This window comes from Electrophorus electricus, chromosome 10, assembly GCF_013358815.1.
Source record: "Electrophorus electricus isolate fEleEle1 chromosome 10, fEleEle1.pri, whole genome shotgun sequence".
Taxonomy (NCBI): domain Eukaryota; kingdom Metazoa; phylum Chordata; class Actinopteri; order Gymnotiformes; family Gymnotidae; genus Electrophorus; species Electrophorus electricus.
In genome coordinates, this window is record NC_049544.1 from 18,938,427 (window position 1) to 18,959,341 (window position 20,915).

A 20,915-nucleotide genomic window follows, 5' to 3' on the forward strand; every position below is an offset into this window, starting at 1 on the left:
GAGTTTTTCTCCTTCACGTTGTCTCAATTGACAGACACTGCTAAGTGTTAGGCGAATCCAGATTGCCTAAATTTTGGGCAGCAAGAAAGAGAGAGAGAAAAACAGAGCGAGGGGGGAGAGATTTTTTTTTTTTTTTAAAAAACAAACGAATATGCAGATTAAAAAGTAAACATTCGGGAAGAAGAGCAAAAACCACCACATTTTCATTTTTAATCCAACTTAGCTGAAACAAAAATAACACATTATGTTCTAATTGGGTGCCGTGCAGTCCACAAATACTATTACAAGGCCGATCAGGATTAGTGGTGCTACACACCTAGTTATCTATTTCTGAGTGCCAAGACTGCGAGCAGTGGGCAACTAAATTTCAAAAGCTGGCAAATCCAGTTGTCTCCTAAATACAGAAAGTACTTAAATCCAGGCAAAACACAAGAGAGAGAGGGATAAAGGATGCTCTGCGTATCACCAGAAAGCTCGCGCACTTCGTGGAATCACTGGCTAGGTTAAACAAATATGCTAAGCAGAGATCAAAACAATCCTTTGATCTCCAGCCTAGTTTCCAAAGCTATGGCTCTGCTCCTGTTGTAAATAACTTGTATAAATCTGTACCATTTGCCTTCAGGTAATATCAAAAGTGCCCGTTATTCATGGGCAAATGTTTCTCCTGCCATTAGAAAACAGATCAGATAAAATCCACATTTATTATTTACTTGCTAAAATTTTCTGGCCACAGGATGGCATGAGTATTTGAATACTGTAGTGTTTATGAATACTGTACAATATTGTGACTACTATTTGAATGTGGCATGTTGCTGGATAGATACTACATGAACTACTTTGCCTGGAAACACCCGTCTATGGTCAAACTACTCGACCTGTTGTACATGCATTTTGGTGCAGTAAACCCAAACCCTGGCAGGCATCTGTAGTACGTACCTCCAGCAGCTCCATCAGGTTCTGCACAGTGAAAAACATTGTCAAACAAAAAGAAGCTTGAGGAATCCGTCCGCAGGGAAGCTGAGCGACTTGCTGACTAACTTTGCTGTGTGTTTTGATTGTAGCACAAAGGAAAACGCTGTCCATTCAGAAAGAGGCTGGACAGCGTGGGGAACAGAGGGGGTTCGTGTCTGGCATCAGTGCCCACCGTTCAACGCCGCGGAGGGCACGGCATCGATGGCACAGGGTGGCACGGGGCTCACACTGCCTAACAGAACAACTCTTGTGCCAAGGGAGTCATCTTTTAGAAGTTTCTGCCCCACCCCCTGCTACAGTTCTTAACTTCTACAGTTAGGCTTTTGACTTGAATGGATGAATGGAGTACACAGCCGTGTCCCAAGGTTCAGTTCTGTTAGAGTGTTGCAGGTGGCACAAAGGGACCAGGTCAGTAAAGACCTACGGCTGTGATATAGTCCAGATAAAAGAAGACCAAATAATTTTATTTCACATATGAGACTTCAGAGTGTCTAAATTTGTGTTATATCCTGAACTCTGGAATCTGTATTATTATATTACTTTAGAAGACCTTGTAATGCAAGATATGTCCGTTCTTGCCATCAGAAGCAAATGTAAACTTGAAGCATTTTTGGTCATCCAAAAAGAAAATAAACCAAGAGGAACTATGCAAATGAGGGATACAGGGCCCTACTGCCAGCTCAGTGGAAAGGAAAACAGGGGAAAATAGGGAAATATGCCAGTTGGGATCCGCTTTAATTTTGCTGTATGGAAGTCATTCATAATGACATTTCGGGCTAAAATGTTTAAGTGGAATTACAAAGCTAATGGGAATCATTACCTAGGTAGAGCCATCTTTTAAGTATAGCACACCCGTGTGTTAGATTTCGGCAACACAGAACTGAGTGGGTATTCATGTGTGCCTACGGTGCCTACGGCCATAGTCTACAGTGGTACCCATCGCTGCAGAGAGTCACCGGTACACTTCAGGCTGTCTCAGCTTGCACGCAGCCGAGCAGAAGGAGTAAAAGCATGCACGCCAAAGCTCCCGGACTAAGAGATGCTACATTAAGGCTGGGCACAGCAGCGTGAGGGACAAAAATTGTCGCCGACGTATCGTCTTCACCGCCCGCAGACATGGAGCGAGGCTAAACGGCCGCCTGGTGTATTAGCACGTTAGACGGCCGCGCTGCTCGGAGAGGTGGTGTAAACCGTGCATATGCGGCGCACGGCTAAATTGCGAAATGACAGATTCCGGGTGTGAGGAGAGAATGACTAAGTAATAAGAAGAGGACGCCAGTCGGCTAGAGGAGAAGTATTAGCACTCTTCATCGTCAATCACACAGTCGGGTAAAGCAGTCCCAACAATTATCGTCTTCACAAAGATCACAGCTCTTTGACTCATTATGACATGCTGAGGCAAGGCGAATAATAAATACACATGGTATAGAGGCAGGCCGGTTGCCTCGTCTCCTGGGATGGTCTGCCCACCACCAGGGGTCACATATTTAGGCATTTTGAGATGTACAAGATGGTGAGGAAATTAAGCGATACAAATTCGGCACAATATCTTCACGAGAAGCATAATTAAATGATTAACCATTGTCTAAGGTTGCTGAATAATCTTGGATTAATTATAACGTCTTTAGTAGCGAGTGTAAGCTGTGATGATGGCTTGAAGTCAGCGTGTGAGTGAAAGTTACCAGCGTTCAGATCCATGCCTCTCCAATCAGAACAGAAGCAGCAAGAAGTTCTAACAAGGAAGAGTCTGCCAGGTGGCGAACTGGCGGTACCAACACAACGCACAATCTGTCCGCTTCTCCTTCCAAATCACTGACAGCTGCCATCAACAGCCCCACACTCACACTCTCTCACGCGCGCGCGCACACACACACACGCACACATGCACGCGCACGCGCTCTCTCTCTCTCGCTCACACACACACACACACACACACGCATACACGGCAGGGCTAGCACGCGCGCGCGCGCCTGCACACACACATTTGATGCTTTGGCTGCATGCTAACCCTTCCACAACAAACAGACGGTCAGGTAGCCCTACAGTGATTTTCATCATACTGCTGCATCAGAAAACAACTAAGAAACCCATAAAAAAAAAATCTTACAAACCCCTTTTGTGAAAATGCTGCTTTCTGGTGTTCCTCCCTGTTGTACAGTTGGAAAGGCTAGAAATTTCCTAAAGCGGGCCTTCTCAAGTGCTCTGAAATGAGGGCACTGTGTGGAGCACAAGCACGAGCCATTTCTACTCCACTGGCTCCACAAGCAAGTGTCTAAAAATAAAAACTGGCAAAAGTTCTGCGGATCTCTTATTGGTCCCATAGTTTGATTTCACATTTAGCATTCTGCGGCCCCCCCCACCTCACCCCACCCCCCTCGCATAAACAGAGCATTCTTCTCCTCCTGCCGTACAATGAGACTCGAGTGACTCTGGCAGCGCGTTTTGGATCGCTGCTCCTCAATCCACCAGTGTATGTTATCAGCAGGTAAACAAGCTTTCCAACAAAGCCATAATGGAACTGCACGCAGCATAAAGAGGCTCATCTCGGAACGCCGCGGAGCCCATCAAAGCCGGTGTCATTCCTTCGGCACAGGCGGCGTAGCCGGGAAATGCCGCGCTCTTCGGTTCCGTTTTGAATCACGAGCTATTTTCAGACTTTTCAACTATTTGGAGTGATTATCTATAACTTGTCACAGAGCAAGACGATATTACGGGAAATGAAACAGATGTTTCAAGGACGAAGGTTCCCCTCCCCAGTTAGCCTGCTCTAAAATCTTCCTTCTTTTTCCCTTCAGGTTTAAATTTATTTTCAAAGATACAAAGGCGCGCGTTTTTTAATGGGGTATAAACCCCTTGAAGATTTTACTAAATTGCTCTTGCAGATGTTTGTCGGGAGGTTAGGATTTACTAAGGGGACGTGAAGAGTATGAGATAGTGAAGCTGCTCAGAGCCACCGAAGATCCGAGATTGCTTAAACTCATGCTTCCTTAGCCTAGAATGCAGAAAGGACAGGACTTTCTCCCTGAGAGACAAGTCGTAGGTTACAGGCTGAAAATGTGCTGAAATGGAAGCGCATAAAGCACCTATTTGGTTGTCACCTAAAACAAAGGCCCCTTTCTCCTTGTGAGTTCAGGCGACCACAACAACTGTCATGGTGTGAATACGTGCTCTGCTATCTTCCATGGTTCCCAACATCATGGCACGCTGCTTTCCCACACCTTACTTCTTTCACACAGCATCGTCCTAATAGGAAAACACATCATAATCTGAAATCTGAAATTTGATTCATGTTATAACTAATAATAATTAAATGTTGTCACATTAAGGATCAAAGATCTTTTGCGCCAATTTCTGAAAGCAGATAATAAGTAAGTGTTCTACAAAAACAAACTCATGCTTAAAGTTAGAAAAATAATATGGGCACAACTGTGATTTCCCTGAAGCCCCCAAAGACCTTTTTACACCTATCATCACATCTATAGATTCTTATAACATCTTAATTGTTACAAATGTTTTACCTTTATCCCTAATTTCAGTACCTTGCACATAGTTTAGAGTTATGTCAGTTATGAGAGTGGGATGCATGCGGACGCTGATGCTTCCAGTCTTCAGTTACCAGGATGAATTTTCTTATAGGGGGATTTTCTTCAGGGCAAGCATGTGTCAGCTGAACACAACAGCACACAAATTCGCACAGGCTTTTGACACAAGCTATTGTGGGCAAGCAGTGTGAATGTATATTGTATTTTGCTGAATTCACTACTTCTGGGGCTCACACGGGTGCTTTAAATTGTTAGATAATATTCTGCCAGTTGTATTTACTAAATTGAGATGGACTATAAATCTTTGAGGAGATATATACTCTATATATTTGGATAGTTAAGTGTAGGGACCCAGTGTGAATCTGGATCTAAATCCACAGGGGAGAAAAACTGTACACCTTAAATTGGAATCTGTCACAATATCTTAAAATGCACAAAGGTGACAAAATGATTTTAAAAAGCTGTTTTGCTGCAGCAATCCACAGTGTAACAAAAAGGAATATCTCATAAGATCAGACACAATACCAAATAAATACTGGTTTCTGCATTTGATAATCCAAAAGATCATTTAGTTTGTATTCACCTTTTAACTAAAATTTCCTTGCTTTTCACAGGTGTGACGAAGCCAGTGAAACATGTCTGTCTGATTAACTTTATGCATTTTTGTAGAATAAATATGTCTTTTCAAAGGATGTTTATTCCAGAGCCACAATCCCAAGCTCGATTTTATGTCACAATGAACTACATTTGATGGATTTAAGTAGATTTACTTTCAGATGTACAGTTCTCGTTTTATTGATGCGTTAGACTTCCTGCAATTGCTCTGTTTTGATTGCTTGCTTTATCAAGTTTTAAACATTTTTCATTATTTCCCTTTATTCCCTCATCTCTATTAACTATTATCAATAGGGCAATATTTTCTCTGCTGTGTTATCTTTGTGGTTCTAAGTGTGGTTTAGACATAAAGCTCAGACTGGAAGAATTAGAAGCTAAGCTTCAACATTAGCTATGACTTGTCCAGACGCACTCCATTATCCACCTTTTACATCAGGAATATACTTGCTGCTTTTGAAAGAACCTTTATATCCAATCACTGTGGTGACAAGCCTCCATCTCAATATGCTGCAGTCTGTAAATCATTTGAAAGTAAGTTTTGTTTCAGGTCTGTGCTCAAGAACACTAGACTGAAATGCAATGATGACAATGAGGTAAAAATATATAATGTCAGCTTTAATTCAAATGTATTTACCTCTATATTTTGTGAATAATGGCTATTTGTATATACAGTCTCTCCATTTCAGTGCACTGAAGGCACATGAACAACTAACTGTTCTGCTGTTGGACAGTTGTGTATTGTTGCATTGTTAGTTCTGGTACAAGAGAAGGACTGGATGGTTGGAGTTGATTTGACATGAGGCATTTGCATGTGGAGACTAATGTCATTCTTTCTCAACATGAGGTTTAAAGTGTCAGGCTGAAAAAGACTGTGTAAAAAGTCAATAGCTCACAACCTAGCAGACCACAGAAAACCACAATAATGTTTCATTGAAGAATACTTTCAACCATAAAAGAAAACAGAAGAATACTATACAGGTTGTAGACACAGATTTGTCAGAGACAAATGAGTCAGGTATGCAGTAAATGGTAATCACTATTTACGTATCTTTTAAAATCTGAAATTGTGCGTACTCACCTTTTTAATAACTTACCCAGGAAACCTTTTACATTTTACTCACTTATAGTTAAAAGAAAGTCCCTGACTATGGCTGAAGGCTGTTCTGTTCCAAATATTTCCTGCTTTCACCTCGATCCCCCTCAACACCCAAGTCGAGTTCACAAAATGAGTTCTGCTCCGCATGCACCTATACGGCTTATATGGCCTATACTCTTTTACTTTTTTCATGTACCTGTTGAGCACATAGAAACCACGTCTTCAGTTAACGAATAGTAAATAATTCTTAATTCTAATAGTTATATTTTCCATAGGTTTGGTAGCAAAGTCTTTTTCAAATACATATGGTAGATTAACTGTAGGTTATATAACCAAAAAGTGACCAAATATCTTTTAGCTAGCTAACCTAGTTGTACTGATTCACTGGCTTTCAGAAGTTTGCAAATATTTATAATAAAAGCTTAATTTCAGAACGAATTGTGTAAATTAAATTACGATAGCTCTGGTTTAAGATTACTTAAAATGTCCTAAATAAAACAACCTAACATTACAGAAACAAATAAAATAGTTAAGATCTTACACAACATTCAGTGAGAGGAAACGTTGAGACTGGAATAAGGTTTTTGCTTGTCTCGCATGTCACCAAAACTGATGACAAAGAACCACAGTAGTTAGATGGTAAAAACTATGAAATGCCAACTTAACATCTCTCTTAGCACTGATATACCATATACTAAACTTTAGTGTACACACTAACTATACATAAAACCAACACATCAGCTTTATTCTTTATAGTGCATTTTTTATGTGAACTGCACTGCAGATGTATATACACACACACTGAAATTTTAACCTTGTATTTATTTTTCAAATCCTGTCTACTGGAATATAAATTTAAAACAATAAAAGTAGTGTCAGTTAGTTGTTAGACAGTACTATCTAACTTTTTATCTCAAGTGCTTCTCAAAGAAGCTTGAGCTTTGCTGCGTTCCACTCTATGGGTACACCGACCATCTCTACTTAATCCATTATTATTTATTATTATTACTCCGTTATTACAAATAATGTATTTGCAGTGACTAAAGGAAACTTCTACAAAGACAAGTCACTATTAATGTCAACGCAGGATAATATTAAGTTTCAAAATAAAGATAAATTTTTTAGTCATGGTTCATTTTAAGATTATTTTTCTACACCCATTTTGTCGCATTATTTTTTCTATTTATTTTTTCCATGAATTGCTTTTGGTGTCTTTATTGCTGGTTTATTTTAGTGTATTTTTTTTTCTTTTGGGTGAAGCAAACCCTCTTTGGAGGGGAGGAATGCACCATCGCCCAGTTCCATTCTGCCCATCGTCTCGACGTCCCAGAGGCACAGTGGGGGGTTGTAAACATTTGCACTCGCGGGCCTGTCCATTGCACATGCTGCTGCTTCGCCAGAAACCTCAGCATTGCATATTTACTCCGTCAGGCCTGTCCCGAGATTCTACGAATCACACCAGCGAATTTCTGAAAATGCCATCCAAATGTGACAGCAGACTTATGCTAAATGGAGAAAATAAGGCAAAACATTGCTGAAACACCCCTAGGCCCACATGGTACCGAAGGCTCGGCAGAGAGCTGCTAGACTCCCCGCTGTGAACTGGGAAAGTGATGTTGGTGCGCCTTGCTCTTCCGCGAGGGCAATACCGTCGCCGGGCCCCTCGCTGAAGCCCTTTTGAAGTCTGCTGCCTGTGAGAAGCATGCCAACATTTCCACACCACAGCAGATAATGCGCCCACAAAAGCTAGCGTTTGGATGAGGGCAGAACATGAATGCAAGACGTGTCTAACTTTGGCACACTGGGAATAATTCCCTCAACCACATTACCTCTGCACTGATACTGCAGAATCTTTCTCTGTTGCCAGTATTTAATTTTAGACAGAACATGTTATATAATGCAATAAACAATGAAGAAAAAATAAATAGATACATTAATTTCTGACATGTATGGACCAGTTCGATATTCATTATTTTATTTCAACACAATAGAGGCATAATTCCTTGAGAATCTTCTATTTTGCCTGGCAGGAAGTAGTGCCAATGACTCAAGAGCGTCAATAGCTGATGATTGGAAAACTTACGTAAACATATAATTGCATATAATTAGAGGCAGACTTTTGGCCACACTCTGGGTTTGCTGAAGCAGTTCTGAGGATGTCATCGTTCTAGTTTAAGCCAAGCATGCTGTTCTCTCTATAAAAAGCTCTATGTCTAATGTACAAGTTACTTACTAAAATACTTCACTTGATGAATTGTGTTTGTACAATAAATGAGGGGGAACATTGTTTTTATGTGAGGGTATATCTTACATTGTTCTTCTACAGCATCATTAACATTAATTTGTCCCTGAAATAGTTGTTAATGTAAGATATTTCAAAAGCCAGAGAAAAGGACAAATTGACATAAAAATGTTTAAAGGCCTATCAGGATAAATCCTCAAAACAGAAACTTTCTATTCGTGCATCTACTGAAGAGGACAACTGTAGCCCGACAAAGTTTTATATATATATATATATATATATATATATATATATATATATATATGTGTGTGTGTGTGTGTGTGTGTGTGTGTGTGTGTGTGTGTGCGTGTACCTCATCATAGGCCTAACTTTGGTGGTGGTGTCCATCCTGAACTTGTTCGCTCACTCCAAACAGATTCCAGAGGTGATGGTAGGATTCTCTAATTACCATACACATACCACGTAGGATCACACTAATCACTACATGTGGAATTTAGCTTTAATAGACATACAAAAGTTTCAAAATCATTCCACCCTATGCACACATATAGACAGAAAGAGAGGATATATTGAATGTAAATAAGTTCACCCTGAGACATCTGGGGTCAAACCTTTATTGTTTGAAAACTCTAAACTCTTTTACAATACAGTCATTTTTGTTATTTGTGTGATTTCATGAATAATATACAATGTCATGATTTAATCCAATAAGGACATACAACAAACAGGAAAAAATTCTTTCTACATGTCAATGTTCTATAGTAGCGGAAAGATATGTGGTGCTTCATAGTTTCACTGCGAGCTTGTTTTCCAACAGCACCATTGCTTCCCTTCTGAATAAACGAAAGCATTATGTCTGTGAAAGTGCATTTCAAAGATTGCACGGCCTGGAATTGCCTGGGCCATCCCAGTGTACATTATGAACAGGAGGGCCATACTCTTATTATGTGACAAACGGCATGTTTAACCTACATTTCCAACTACAACACACATCCAGAGAGTTAAAGAAAATATATCTGTGCATGCCATGAACATTCCCCCATAAACATTTACAATAAATCTATATTTTTAGAACCTTGAGAAGCAAATAGTTTGATAATGATACAATGTTTCCCCCCCAACAAATGGACAAAATGTCAATAATAATGATGAACTAATATATAACATCCAAATAGCTTTTGTTCATTTTACAGACTTGTTACAATGGCTTAGGAGCCAGTATGCAAAGGGCATGCCCCAATAAAGTAATATTATTTGGTCCACATTTACAAACCCTCTGAATAAACAGAGGAAAACATGGGTTGCCACAGAGGGCTTTAAAAAAAGAAAAAAGGGGAACAAGATAACATTTGTCTTCTTGCTTTCTCGATGAGACAGTTATGAATGACATGAGATCTTTGAAAAATGCAATATAAACATTCTAGCTCATGACAGAGTGATATTACAATTTTACATTTTCTTATTCCATGGCACGGCTTTTACACGGTAGAATTTGGTGCCCAGTGGAACTTTGAACCGGTTTTGGGCCTGAAGAAATAGTGTGTGTACACACACACACACACACACACACACACACACACACACACACACACAAATAATTACAACTAAAAAGCTGTAATTGCTGTTAATGACAGTACTTAAGCCCTCAGGGTACAATTTCAGCTCTGAACACCTTTCTAAAAACATTTATGAAGAATTAAGAATAAATTTGACACATTACTCACAAAACAAAAAACTGTCAACAAAGTGAAAAATGATAAATCATGTTAACCAGTCACCTTTTTTGCCTGGCAATATTCTTTCTCCATGACTTTCCCAAGGACCCATGGTCGCCTTGTGGCTCCAGCTGCTAAAGAGCGAGAAGAAAAAACATTTAAACACATTTTAACATAAAAAACAATAAAGAACACCATACATAAGCCTATAAGTAGTGGAATACACATATGTAGTGGAATTACACAGAATTTATATTTTTGGTCTTTTAAATACTAATTCTAGGAAATTGAACCTTTAAGCTCAATTTAGCCATTTAACTCTACGGCAGACTAAATTACATGTATTTTTCCCCACTCCATTGTATACCAACCCAGGCACTGGGTAAGCTGAAGTAGGTTTAGAGAGTCAGACCTGGCTTGAGGTCCAGGGCAGAGAGTGACTCCGAATGCAGAAAGTAGAGAGTGGGTGCGACTGTGAAAAGCACATAGTTATCATGCCGCTCATCTAAAATAATAAGGACCAAGTCTCCAACCTGAAAACTATAAGAAAAAATACAAAAGCAAAGAAAAAGGCTTTGAAGACAAATTCAGGAAAGAAAAAAAATATAGAAATGTCTTAAAAGCTGTAATGATGACTGAGACGCTTACTCTCTAATAGCGATCTTCTCTGAATGCCTCGAAGATACAGAGGACATACTCTGTGACATCTGAACAGAACACATGCAGAAAATATTCAACAAATGACAAGCTAGGACGCAATAGTTGTGTAGCATGATAATCACAGAGTAAATAAGGATACAACAAATACATGACCATTTCCCTTTGTCTTCTGTCTTGAAGTAGTTCTATACATTTTTAATCATAACTAGTAGGGAAAACAGCAACTTTCTCCATGAAGAACAGCAACATCATTAGAATAAACTTCTGTAATCTTGCAGTGTGAGCTAGAGACATCTCACATTTCTCAATAGAAAAAAAAAAACTTCGAAATCAGACATCCCATCAGACAAGGCATCAGACATTGCTTCATCCACTACAAAGATACAATTACACCAGCAGTGTTTTCCCAACACTGGCTCTGGTAAATAAGCAGTTTCTGAATGGCAGTCACTTCTGAGGCTCATGACAAAATTTAAACGGAAATCAGTAGTCAACTTGCGAGGCTTTAAAAACAACAATAATAATAATAATAATAATAATAACTACCTACTTTTACTAGTCTACTGCTCTTTGTGAGACAATGTTCCTTATCTAGAATAAGCTATTTTGGGTCCTCTTGTCTTTCTTGACACCTTAAAATTTCCTTTTGCCTCTGTGACTGGCAAACCTGTAATTTGTGCACCCAACTATTCATTCCATTTCACAGTTTGCCTCATACAGCTGCAGAAAAACAGAAACTGAACTGCATTTCACATTTTAAGAGTAAATATATTAATATCAAAACTAATTTTAAAAAATAAGTCACTTGCTGAAATATCATTTTAAAACATTATATCCTTTTCACAAATACATTCATCTAGAGATTTGGTCTTCTCTTGTAGTACTTTATGGTTCAAATAACTACGAGCTTGGACTGTGTGCGCTTGTGTTTAATACAACAAACCACACACTGAGGACCATCACTTCAGTCTCACTTGATTATTCTGCCACCTAGTGGTGGCAGCAGCACACCAAACGTTTTCAGCCTATTATGACCATGTTGAAGCCCTGTAAAGGCCATGACAAAATGATGATTCCATGCACAAATGTGAAGGGAAAATTAAATATAGCAAAAGCATTTTTTACTTAGTCAGATACAAATTGGTGAGAAAGCTATGCAAGTAATGCTAACCTATTAGTGAAGTTTGAATTGGTGAGAGGGAATGTGCTAGAGAAAAAAAAAAGACAAAAAAAAAAAATTTCAGCATTGACTAAACTAATTTCAAGCAGTCATGCAGCATGCAGACACAGCAGAAATGTCTACCAGATATTATGGGTGAGACTTCCATAAACATGCTTAAATCAGCTGCAAAATGACACTGATTTTCTTGCTATTTCTCACTTGAGCTTATTGCTCTCCTAGCAGCTAATGGAGAGGACATTCCTTCATGCCTTACTTCCAGTACAGCTGTGTCACAATTTTCATAAAAAGATTAACCCTGTTTACAGAAATGGTCCTGTGGGAAAGTTAATTCAATCATATAAAGAGACCCATGTTCTAATTAACAACTGATAATATGCCTCTTGCCACCTGAACAACTATAGCTTTACAACGCACTAAAGCACAAACAAATGCGGTTCTGTGTCATCTGCATTATTTGTCAATTTCCCGTTTCCACATTGATTTTGTTAACCAACACAATTGAAATGGTTTTGGATGTGGTTTATGTAGATGTGCTTTAAGCACTTTTTAAGGAAATAAAGAAAATAAAACAAAGAAAGAAGAAGAAAAAATTTGACAGCTGACACTAAATAAAAAGACAAAGCAGGTTTTACATTTATTTATGGATTCTTTTCATTGACTGACCATATTTATCATATTTGTGAATATGCTTATTATTAGTTTAAAATGTTATATTCAGTCCAGAAAGACTAAAACGTGTGTGAAAACGCATGTGCTGAAGTGTGAGACTGGACTGTTACAGTGTAACACATACCAGTCTTTGGCTGAGTCTCTTGTTCTCCTCTTCCTTCATGTGTAACGTCTGTAACAGAGATGTGCATAATGAAAAATCAAACCTATAGAATCCCAACAACTGTCTGCTCATGTTTTATCTATCAGCTACAATGTGCCAGGAAGCTTGAACTACAGACAGTGATGCAGTGATCTACTTACCCTTTCCAGTATAAGTATCCGTTGCTTCTCCTCTGATAGCATCAGTGTGTTATCACTACAGTGAAATTAAAGCAGCAAATTATGAGAGTACTGTAGCATTGGCAAATAAGATTTGGAACTCTGACATTTTGGATACATGTCAATACTATGAATATATGTCACTGAAGTTGACGATTTGCAGAGTACATGAGAAAGTTAGTCTGGAACTAAAACACAGTCTAACAGATTGCTATTTTGTCTTAAAATGTATAACAGCTAACTTCAGAGTTGAAACGCAAGATTTATATGGGGTTCAGAAAGCAAATCAGTCTGACTCTTCAAACTCTGCCTCTCTTTGTTTCTGTGCCTGAGCTGTCTGATTTCCTGATGATCCAGTTTGGCCAAAATCTGACCAGTGCAAGGAATATGAAGCAACACAAGGCTCCTCCAGTGTGTCTCACCTTATCTGTCTAATCGGTTTGGTTTTCCAGCCACCAGTATTAATTTAGGACACCAATATTTACCCATTTAGTGTTTATTCTGTGACCATTGAAGCATTTTAGATATAAATTTTTTTTAAGAAAGAAAGGAACTGCAATTACAAAGCAGTTGCATCCCTTAACACTAAATGAGGGAAGTTTTTTTTAAGCTTTAATAATTTAATCATATCATTTTTTTGATCTGAAGGTTTTTAAGTAAGCACAGAATATACATGTTTAGTCACGAATTACACAGTAAGGTAAAGATATTAGCACTTTATAGGTATACAAAAATTTTGATCAAGATTCTGGGTCTGACAATCCTGATAATTAATGTAATGAGACATCATATGAGGGACAATAACACGTAGAACTTTTTTAGCTATGAAACTACTCAACCAAAGTAGCATAATGAGTTCATACTGTGTTATTTCAGCAGTTTTTTGTGTGGGTGTGGCTTAAAACAGAGGATTACTCCATGGTCATGTGTGGGTATCATTCAAAATACAGTCTTACTCTTATACTCTGCACAGTCATCATGTGTGGGTGTGGCATAAAATAAAGCTTACTGCACAGTCATCATGCTGGCCTCCACAGCAGAGTCGACTCTGTCATCATCTCGCAGCGCAGCCATGGCCGCTATTCTTTCTGAGTCCAGTCCGGGCAAAGCAGGGGCTTCCGCAGGGGTGGAACCACAGGCCCCAGGTGACTCCATGCAGACAGGGACAGGATTGGACGTGAAAAAGGAAGAGGAGACGAGCGCAGTACATCGGAGACGGTTGAGCTCCTCCTCCAGTTGCTTTTTTTCTTGAAGGATGGAGGCACGGTCTTCTGAGAGAGTCTCAATCAGGCCTGGAGGAAGACAGCAGCAGAGATGTTTCTCACCACTGTTGAAGAGTGCTAAGAAGTAGCCCACCCAAGAAGAGTGGATTCAGTAAACCAAATATGCCAGTTAGCTAAGATACCAATTATCAAAGGCATCTCACATCGGTAGCAAATTAAAATAGGCTTGGTTACTAATTTCTTTACTTTTGCTGCATTCAACTGGCATCCTTAGTTTATGTTAATTTCATTAAAATTAACATAATATGGGTTATGAAATTTTATAGAGCAATAAATAGTTATAGGAAGCATTCCTTTGTAATGAAGAGAGAAATAACTCATTCTGAATTAAAAATGCATTCTAGTTGCATGTCAGTATGCAGTGTAATGATCAGTGAGTTGTTTCAGTCATTAACTGAAATAATAACTTTATGTTAACAATTGTACAAAGTTAGTATGTAGTCATTAATAGCCTGTGGGAATGCGAAATGTTTTCCCATTAGGGGTGCCCTACCCATAGTCCTAGAAAGGCAAAGTCTAGCATAATTTGGACAGTTCAGTGATTTCCATATTCAAATGTAACTGATTTATCAATTGTTTACAGTTACTTACCAGTTACCAGAGCAGTATAAATTGCCTGTGCAGGCATCTTTTACAAGTGAAAATGCATCCATTTTATTTTCTTCCCCCAAAATATACAAGTTCTGTGCGATGACTATAACCTCACCATCAGTTGAAACAAATCCAGTGTGATGACTATAACCACTCTATCTGTTGAAGCAAGCCCTGTGTGATGACTACAACCACACCATCTGCTGAAAGTCTTACCTTTGTCTTTCTCCTGCTGTTGTGTCACTTTTTTAAGATTCTCACTCAGTTCGTTAATAATCTGTTCCTTCTTCATCTTTTCCCGTGTGAGGACAGTGTTGAAATTTGTCTGGAGAGGGAATAAAAAAAACAAAACAAAACAAAACAAAAAACCCCAACACAAACACACATTACCCAAAGACTACTCCTTCCACAATCAATTCCAGCAAACTTTAATTTAAATACTGACAGATGGTACTCAAGCTTAATCTCAGCTGTGAAGAAATGGAAGAAATGGGTGCTTCCTAGCCTTGTTTGTGGAGCACCTCTGTCATATATAGTATAGTGTATTCATACTCGTAACACAGCTGCCTCAGAAACACCTTGATAAGTGACTAAGGTGCTGAATCCAAGGTGTTAAAGCAGAGCAGTAAGTGGCTCCAGCACCAGGACTGGGAGACAGTGACGTGCAGAAATAATTAAGATGTCAGTCAGTCATTCAAAGCATGCTATGAAAACACAAGCCACCTGCTGCTCAGCAATCAGTGACGTCTTCATATTCTGCAGCTCCTCGTTCTTCTGTTTCTCCATGAGCTCCAACCTCGCCCGGAGTGATGCCTTCTCCTCCTCCAGCCTCTGTTGCAGGGCACTGTCTAGAGACGACCCAGCCACTGACTCCACCTCGCCCTGCCTAGTCACTGCCACTCTGCCAACACCACAGCCACACATGAGTACTGCTGGTGGCCGTGCATTTGGTAGCTGCACTCAGCTCTATTCGCCTTATGATAAAATACTTGGAGTTGGCCATAAGGAGCTCTGGACTAGCAGAAAAGGGCAGCCTTTATCTGGAAATTAGTCAACATGGGGGTCACTGTCTGCTAGGGCTGTTTACTTAAATTTGGTGTCCAAAACAACCAAATTATATTAGCAATGCAGCACCAAAATGTCCCAAAATTTTGGATCCCAAATTTGGTACTTTGGACAAAACCTATATCATAAATCAAGTGTAGCAATTATTACTTTATTTATTTAGTAATTATTAGTAGACCTAATAAACCATATAACATGAATATGATAATGAAAAAAATTGTCTAGAAATCTATAGTTTTTGACTGCATGAGAATAAATACTGAATGAAATACACCACAGCCTCAACAAATTGTACAATGAGAAACCATCACTAGGAAGCAACCAACACCATTTCTTAATTTTACAAGAAAAAAATAGCACCAAAAGATTTTTTATTAACAAAAAATAGGCTCTGTTCTTGTTGTGGAGATATCTCATGTGGAATATACCAACAAAAAATTTTCCCCCAATTTTTTTGGACCAACAAAAAAATCTTTCCCCCAATTTTTTTTCCATCTGGCATGTAATTTATAATGATTTGTCTTCTTTTTGACCTGTAAAGTTCAGTTTTTGGAAATTATGTTAATCTATTATTATAACAATAAAAGGTTGCATTTAAAAAGCAAGCTCATCAAAATCAGATGCGATTTTAAAACATTTTAATGCCTCCGACGATTTGAAATTTGAGGGGGAGTTTTGGGCGTGTAATTATTAGAAAGTATAAGAACAACTTCAGTTTATGAGTTTGTGTTTAGCAGATCAGATCAGATTGGATATGTGGATTATGTTTATGAGAAAACTTTAAAATTAGTTTTACTTACTCGTCCGTGGATTGTCTTTCAAGTTGAGTTTCTAGTAGTTTAATTTTTTCTAAAAGTTTTGTCTCAAGCTCCACCATGTGGAGCTCAGAGTCCCTTAAGACATTGTTTAGTGCCACTTTAGCCTCCTCTCTGTCCTCCTCTATCCTTCTCTGAGCCTCCTGCCTCTCCTGCTCCAGCCTTCCAGACATGAGGGTGATCTCCGTCTGCAGGTCACTGATGGTGGCCTGCAAGTCCCGTTCTCTGTCCTGGAACCCTCTCTTTTCCTGGTCATGCTCCTCCCTCAATCCAGCAAGCTGTTCCTCCTGCTCAAGCTGGAGCTTCAGATGGCGCTCCTCGCAGTCCCGTTTCACTTCCTGTGACTTCTGCTTGAGTGCAGAGAACTCGTGGCGAAGGATGGTGCTCTGTTCCTCGTGCCGGTCCACCAGCTCCGAGATGCAGTGGTCCTTCTCCAGGCGCATGAGGGCACGCAGCTCCGCCAGGCCCAGCTCATGCTCCTCATTCCGCTTTTGCAGCTGTTGGGTCAGAGCCTCCACCTGCTCCTGCAGGATGCCTGTGCACGATGCCATCTCAGCCCGCAGGGTCTCCTCCAGCTGAGCCTGGGCCTCCTCATGCTGCAGGCGAAGCTCTTCACTCTCAGACTCCTTCAGGGCCAGCTCCACCTCGAGCTTGCAGCAAGTGTCAGTGAGGTCAGCACCACGGGCCTCTGAGTCTCTTAGGCGGCCCTCGTACTTCTTGGACTCTATGGAGTGGGCCTCCTTCATCTCCAGGATCTTAGCCTCGTTCTCCTGGGCAACAGCATTCAGAGCACTCTGCTTGTCCCATTTCAGGGCCTCCAGCTGGGCGTGTTGCTCCTCTTTCAGACGGTTCTCCAGCTCTTGGAGACGGCTGTTCTCAGCGCTCTCCATCTCCTTCCGTATTTTCTGCCGGCTGCGCTCTAACTCACCATGCAGGCTGTCCAGCTGGCTGGCGAGGGCGTCCCTGGCGAGCACAGCATCCCGTAGTGCCTCTCTCTGCTCAGAGAGCCTCCTCTCTAGCTCTTGCACCACCTGCTGATGCCCACTGCACACCTCCTTCAGCAAGCGCTCCCTCTCTGCCTCCAGCTGGGCCAGCTCCTTCTCCTTCCGTTCCAGCAGGCCCTCCAGCTCAAGCATGGCGCGCTGTACATCACGCACAATGCCCCGGTTCCCATCAAGTTCCTCAGTGAGACCATGGACCTGCTTGTCATGGTCCTCCATGAGGTTCCTCAGCTCCTGCTGGTGCGCCTCCCTTAGCTCGCCCTCATGACAGTATCTGATGCTGTTCACTATACCGTGGACGTCGGCGCTCATCTTTTTCAAGGCAAGGCTGAAGTCTCGTTGCTCCTTTAAAACAACGCCGCGCAAATGGCAGAGATCATCCTTCACCTTCCTCAGGTTGCTCTGGGACTCTTCAGCAGCCGAGCGGTACCTGTCCACAGCCAGCCGGAGGGCAGCAACGCGGGAGTTCTCCCTCTCCAGCGTGGTGGTGTCCTGGATGCGTCTGCTATCAATGGCATTAATGACAGAGGAGTAAAGGGACTCTACCATCATCTCGGGGCTCGTGGGGTCACTGACCGGGTTGGGTGACATTACGTTTTCTTCAATTACAAACTCGTTAACCGCTGACATGAAGTCTGACTCTGGGCTCTCAGCCAACGAGTCCAGGTCTAAGGAGCCTTGCTGGAGTACAGGATCCATATTGGGGTGCCCGATGGTTTCAAAGTCAAAGGTATGGGCATCTATACTGTCAGGAGACAGGTCCTCTAAGGGAGCTGGGAGGGGTAGTGGCTGGCAAGGCAGTGACTGTAGGCTGAGGGCAGGTGGGGTTTTGGAGGAGGTAGGAGTGGTCTCTGCTCTGCTTTCAGACCTGGGGGTTAACGTGCTGAGTCCCATGGCATTTCCAGAAACCTACCATAACACATAATTAGCAACAAATCTCACTTGCATTTTAAGACAAAGTGAACCATTTCACACATTATTGTGTACGTTCTGTATATCTATAAACTGAGCCTTCTCTTCCTGACTGAAAGCCCACTACGTTGTATATGGCAATATAATCTTTTAATGGCAAGTTTTGAAACTGGTGGAAAAATATCTTGACTGAAATGCGGTTATGTACCTTAAGTTCACTCAGTAAGTCCGTCATGGTTTGAGACATCTCATCTACACTTTGAGCTGCCTGCACTAGCTGGTGAAGGGCCTCCACATGGTGGTGAAGAGGTTCAAAGTCACACAGTGATGGAACCCTGAGGGAAGACGTATACAGTTAGAATAAAAATGATAAACATGTACTATAGAGCCATAAGCTAAGACAAGACAAATGGGCTTATACTATATGACCATATGAGCCAGATCTGATGAGGTTTAATCATTTTTAATTCAGTAAAATGTAAAATTCTGAAAAAATCTTTTTTTTTTGTTTACATCTTGAATCTGTTTCAGCACAATCTAATTTAATTCACAAATTCACAAGTTAATTAATTTCAGCTGTGTCAAATGCATACCATTTTGCCCATGCTGAATGACAGATAATAAAATAAATAACTGTCTTGTCTTTTAGCACACCATAAAGCTAACATTTTATGCCTGCTGTTTGATTTCACACTCAACACATCTTCAAAAGGTCTCACAGCATAACATGTTACATCAAGCAATTTCATCAGTACTGTCACATATACACAATTCTCATAAGACTGGAATGTGGCAGATTAAACTGGCCCATTCTGGTGTTTCAATCACCCTAATACAGAACTCTCTTAACACTATGCACAACATTTCAAACAAACTACAAAGATTTGATCTTGTGCGACTTTTTGTAATGTTGTAACCTAAAAGAGGATGAGGGTTTACCTGAGAAAAGGCTGCACTTCAGCAGGACAACAGCTCTTAAGGTACTGAAGGTCATTCAGAGAGATGTCTGGAAGCTCAAAGTCAAATCGGCGAGGCTTTCTGGTCTAAGATCCAGAAAAAAAGAGCAGATTCAGTGCAGGCAAACAGAAGAATAGAAGAATCAAAAGAGTGAAAATATTTTCACTGTATCGACAAATTCAAATACTTACACAAAATGACGAGGGAGGCCAGGAATCAAGTCCCCGAAACAAGCGGTTTCTAAGGAATGACTTTCCTACAATGCACATCAAAAGCATGTTTTCTAAATAATGGCTTCAAACAGACTCCACAATGTCTGCATTTTACATCCATAGAGGTGCAGTTTTGTGAACACAAACTGTAAGCTCATACTCACTGAACAGCTTGCCAAATGTCTCCCGTTTGGCCTTCTCTGCTTCATAGAGGTTCTTCCCATCTTTAACCAGAGCACTTGCCCACTGTGGTAACACAAACAAAGAAAAACACCATGAATGAATAGACAAAAATGGAGCAGAGAAGGCTAAGCATATGAACACAGATGTTGGTGTGGCATCCTATAAATACTACCTCCTGTAAACTCTAAAGACAGTCATGCATTCACATGAAGATGAAAGACCTTAAAGGTCTCCTTACGGATTACTATTAGACACATTTAAAGACAGTGCTTAAATGGGTAAGCCATCACTGGCTTGGCCAAGAGGGTTTTAGTAAGAGCACTGCAAAAATTCTGCTGTGTTAGAAACTCACCTCTCTGTAGTGTTTGATGAACATTTTCCTCCGTACCACCTCCACCACAGCCAGGCAATACATCTGCGGGACAGTACTGAGGGTCTCCACCACACGCACCCGCTCCAACAGCTCTGTCAGCAGGCGGAGGAGGGCCTGCAGTTTCTCGCCATCTTGGTCCGCGTGGAGCATCACATAGCAGCACCATCTGGAAGCACCCAGCACCATGATTAACATGCCAGTGAGCAAGAAACATCCTCAATACTCACATTACCAAGAAGATTACCATTACCAATCTATTCCTGGTCATTCATCCTCACATTGCTAAGAAGAATTAAATAAATGGTTCATGCCACCCAAGTTATCAAAAGACAAAAATACATTTTTACATTACAGCAGAGTTCTTGCAGCCCTGGCTACAGACTTAATGTTTAGTCATCAGTGAAAGTCATTTTAGAAAGAAACATTTTACATTAGAACAGAGGGTCCTGAAGCTCTGACTGCAGTTTTATCATCAGTGAAAGTAATTTTATGCAGAAACAGGAACCAG

General features: G+C 40.5%; 1 protein-coding gene across 3 annotated transcripts in view; it reads right to left on the bottom strand.

Annotated features, from left to right (window-relative positions):
• Nucleotides 1-9,067: 9,067 nt before the first annotated feature.
• rb1cc1 (RB1-inducible coiled-coil 1) overlaps nucleotides 9,068-20,915 on the bottom strand; it is a 25,600-nt gene continuing 13,752 nt past the window's right edge. The window contains exons 9-23 of one of the 3 annotated variants that reach the window (XM_035530596.1): nucleotides 20,387-20,573; nucleotides 20,016-20,097; nucleotides 19,831-19,895; nucleotides 19,622-19,725; nucleotides 18,891-19,017; nucleotides 16,755-18,679; nucleotides 15,613-15,790; nucleotides 15,106-15,214; nucleotides 14,025-14,307; nucleotides 12,998-13,052; nucleotides 12,819-12,866; nucleotides 10,831-10,889; nucleotides 10,595-10,722; nucleotides 10,246-10,313; nucleotides 9,068-9,994 (exon numbers count right to left, since the gene is read on the bottom strand). In XM_035530596.1, coding sequence (XP_035386489.1) covers nucleotides 9,917-9,994; nucleotides 10,246-10,313; nucleotides 10,595-10,722; nucleotides 10,831-10,889; nucleotides 12,819-12,866; nucleotides 12,998-13,052; nucleotides 14,025-14,307; nucleotides 15,106-15,214; nucleotides 15,613-15,790; nucleotides 16,755-18,679; nucleotides 18,891-19,017; nucleotides 19,622-19,725; nucleotides 19,831-19,895; nucleotides 20,016-20,097; nucleotides 20,387-20,573 — 3,496 coding nt within the window. In that variant the 3' untranslated portion in view covers nucleotides 9,068-9,916. Of the gene's footprint in view, nucleotides 9,995-10,245; nucleotides 10,317-10,594; nucleotides 10,723-10,830; nucleotides 10,890-12,818; nucleotides 12,867-12,997; nucleotides 13,053-14,024; nucleotides 14,308-15,105; nucleotides 15,215-15,612; nucleotides 15,791-15,825; nucleotides 16,488-16,754; nucleotides 18,680-18,890; nucleotides 19,018-19,621; nucleotides 19,726-19,830; nucleotides 19,896-20,015; nucleotides 20,098-20,386; nucleotides 20,574-20,915 lie in introns of those variants that run through there. The other 2 variants (XM_035530595.1, XM_035530597.1) reach the window with 2 other exon arrangements.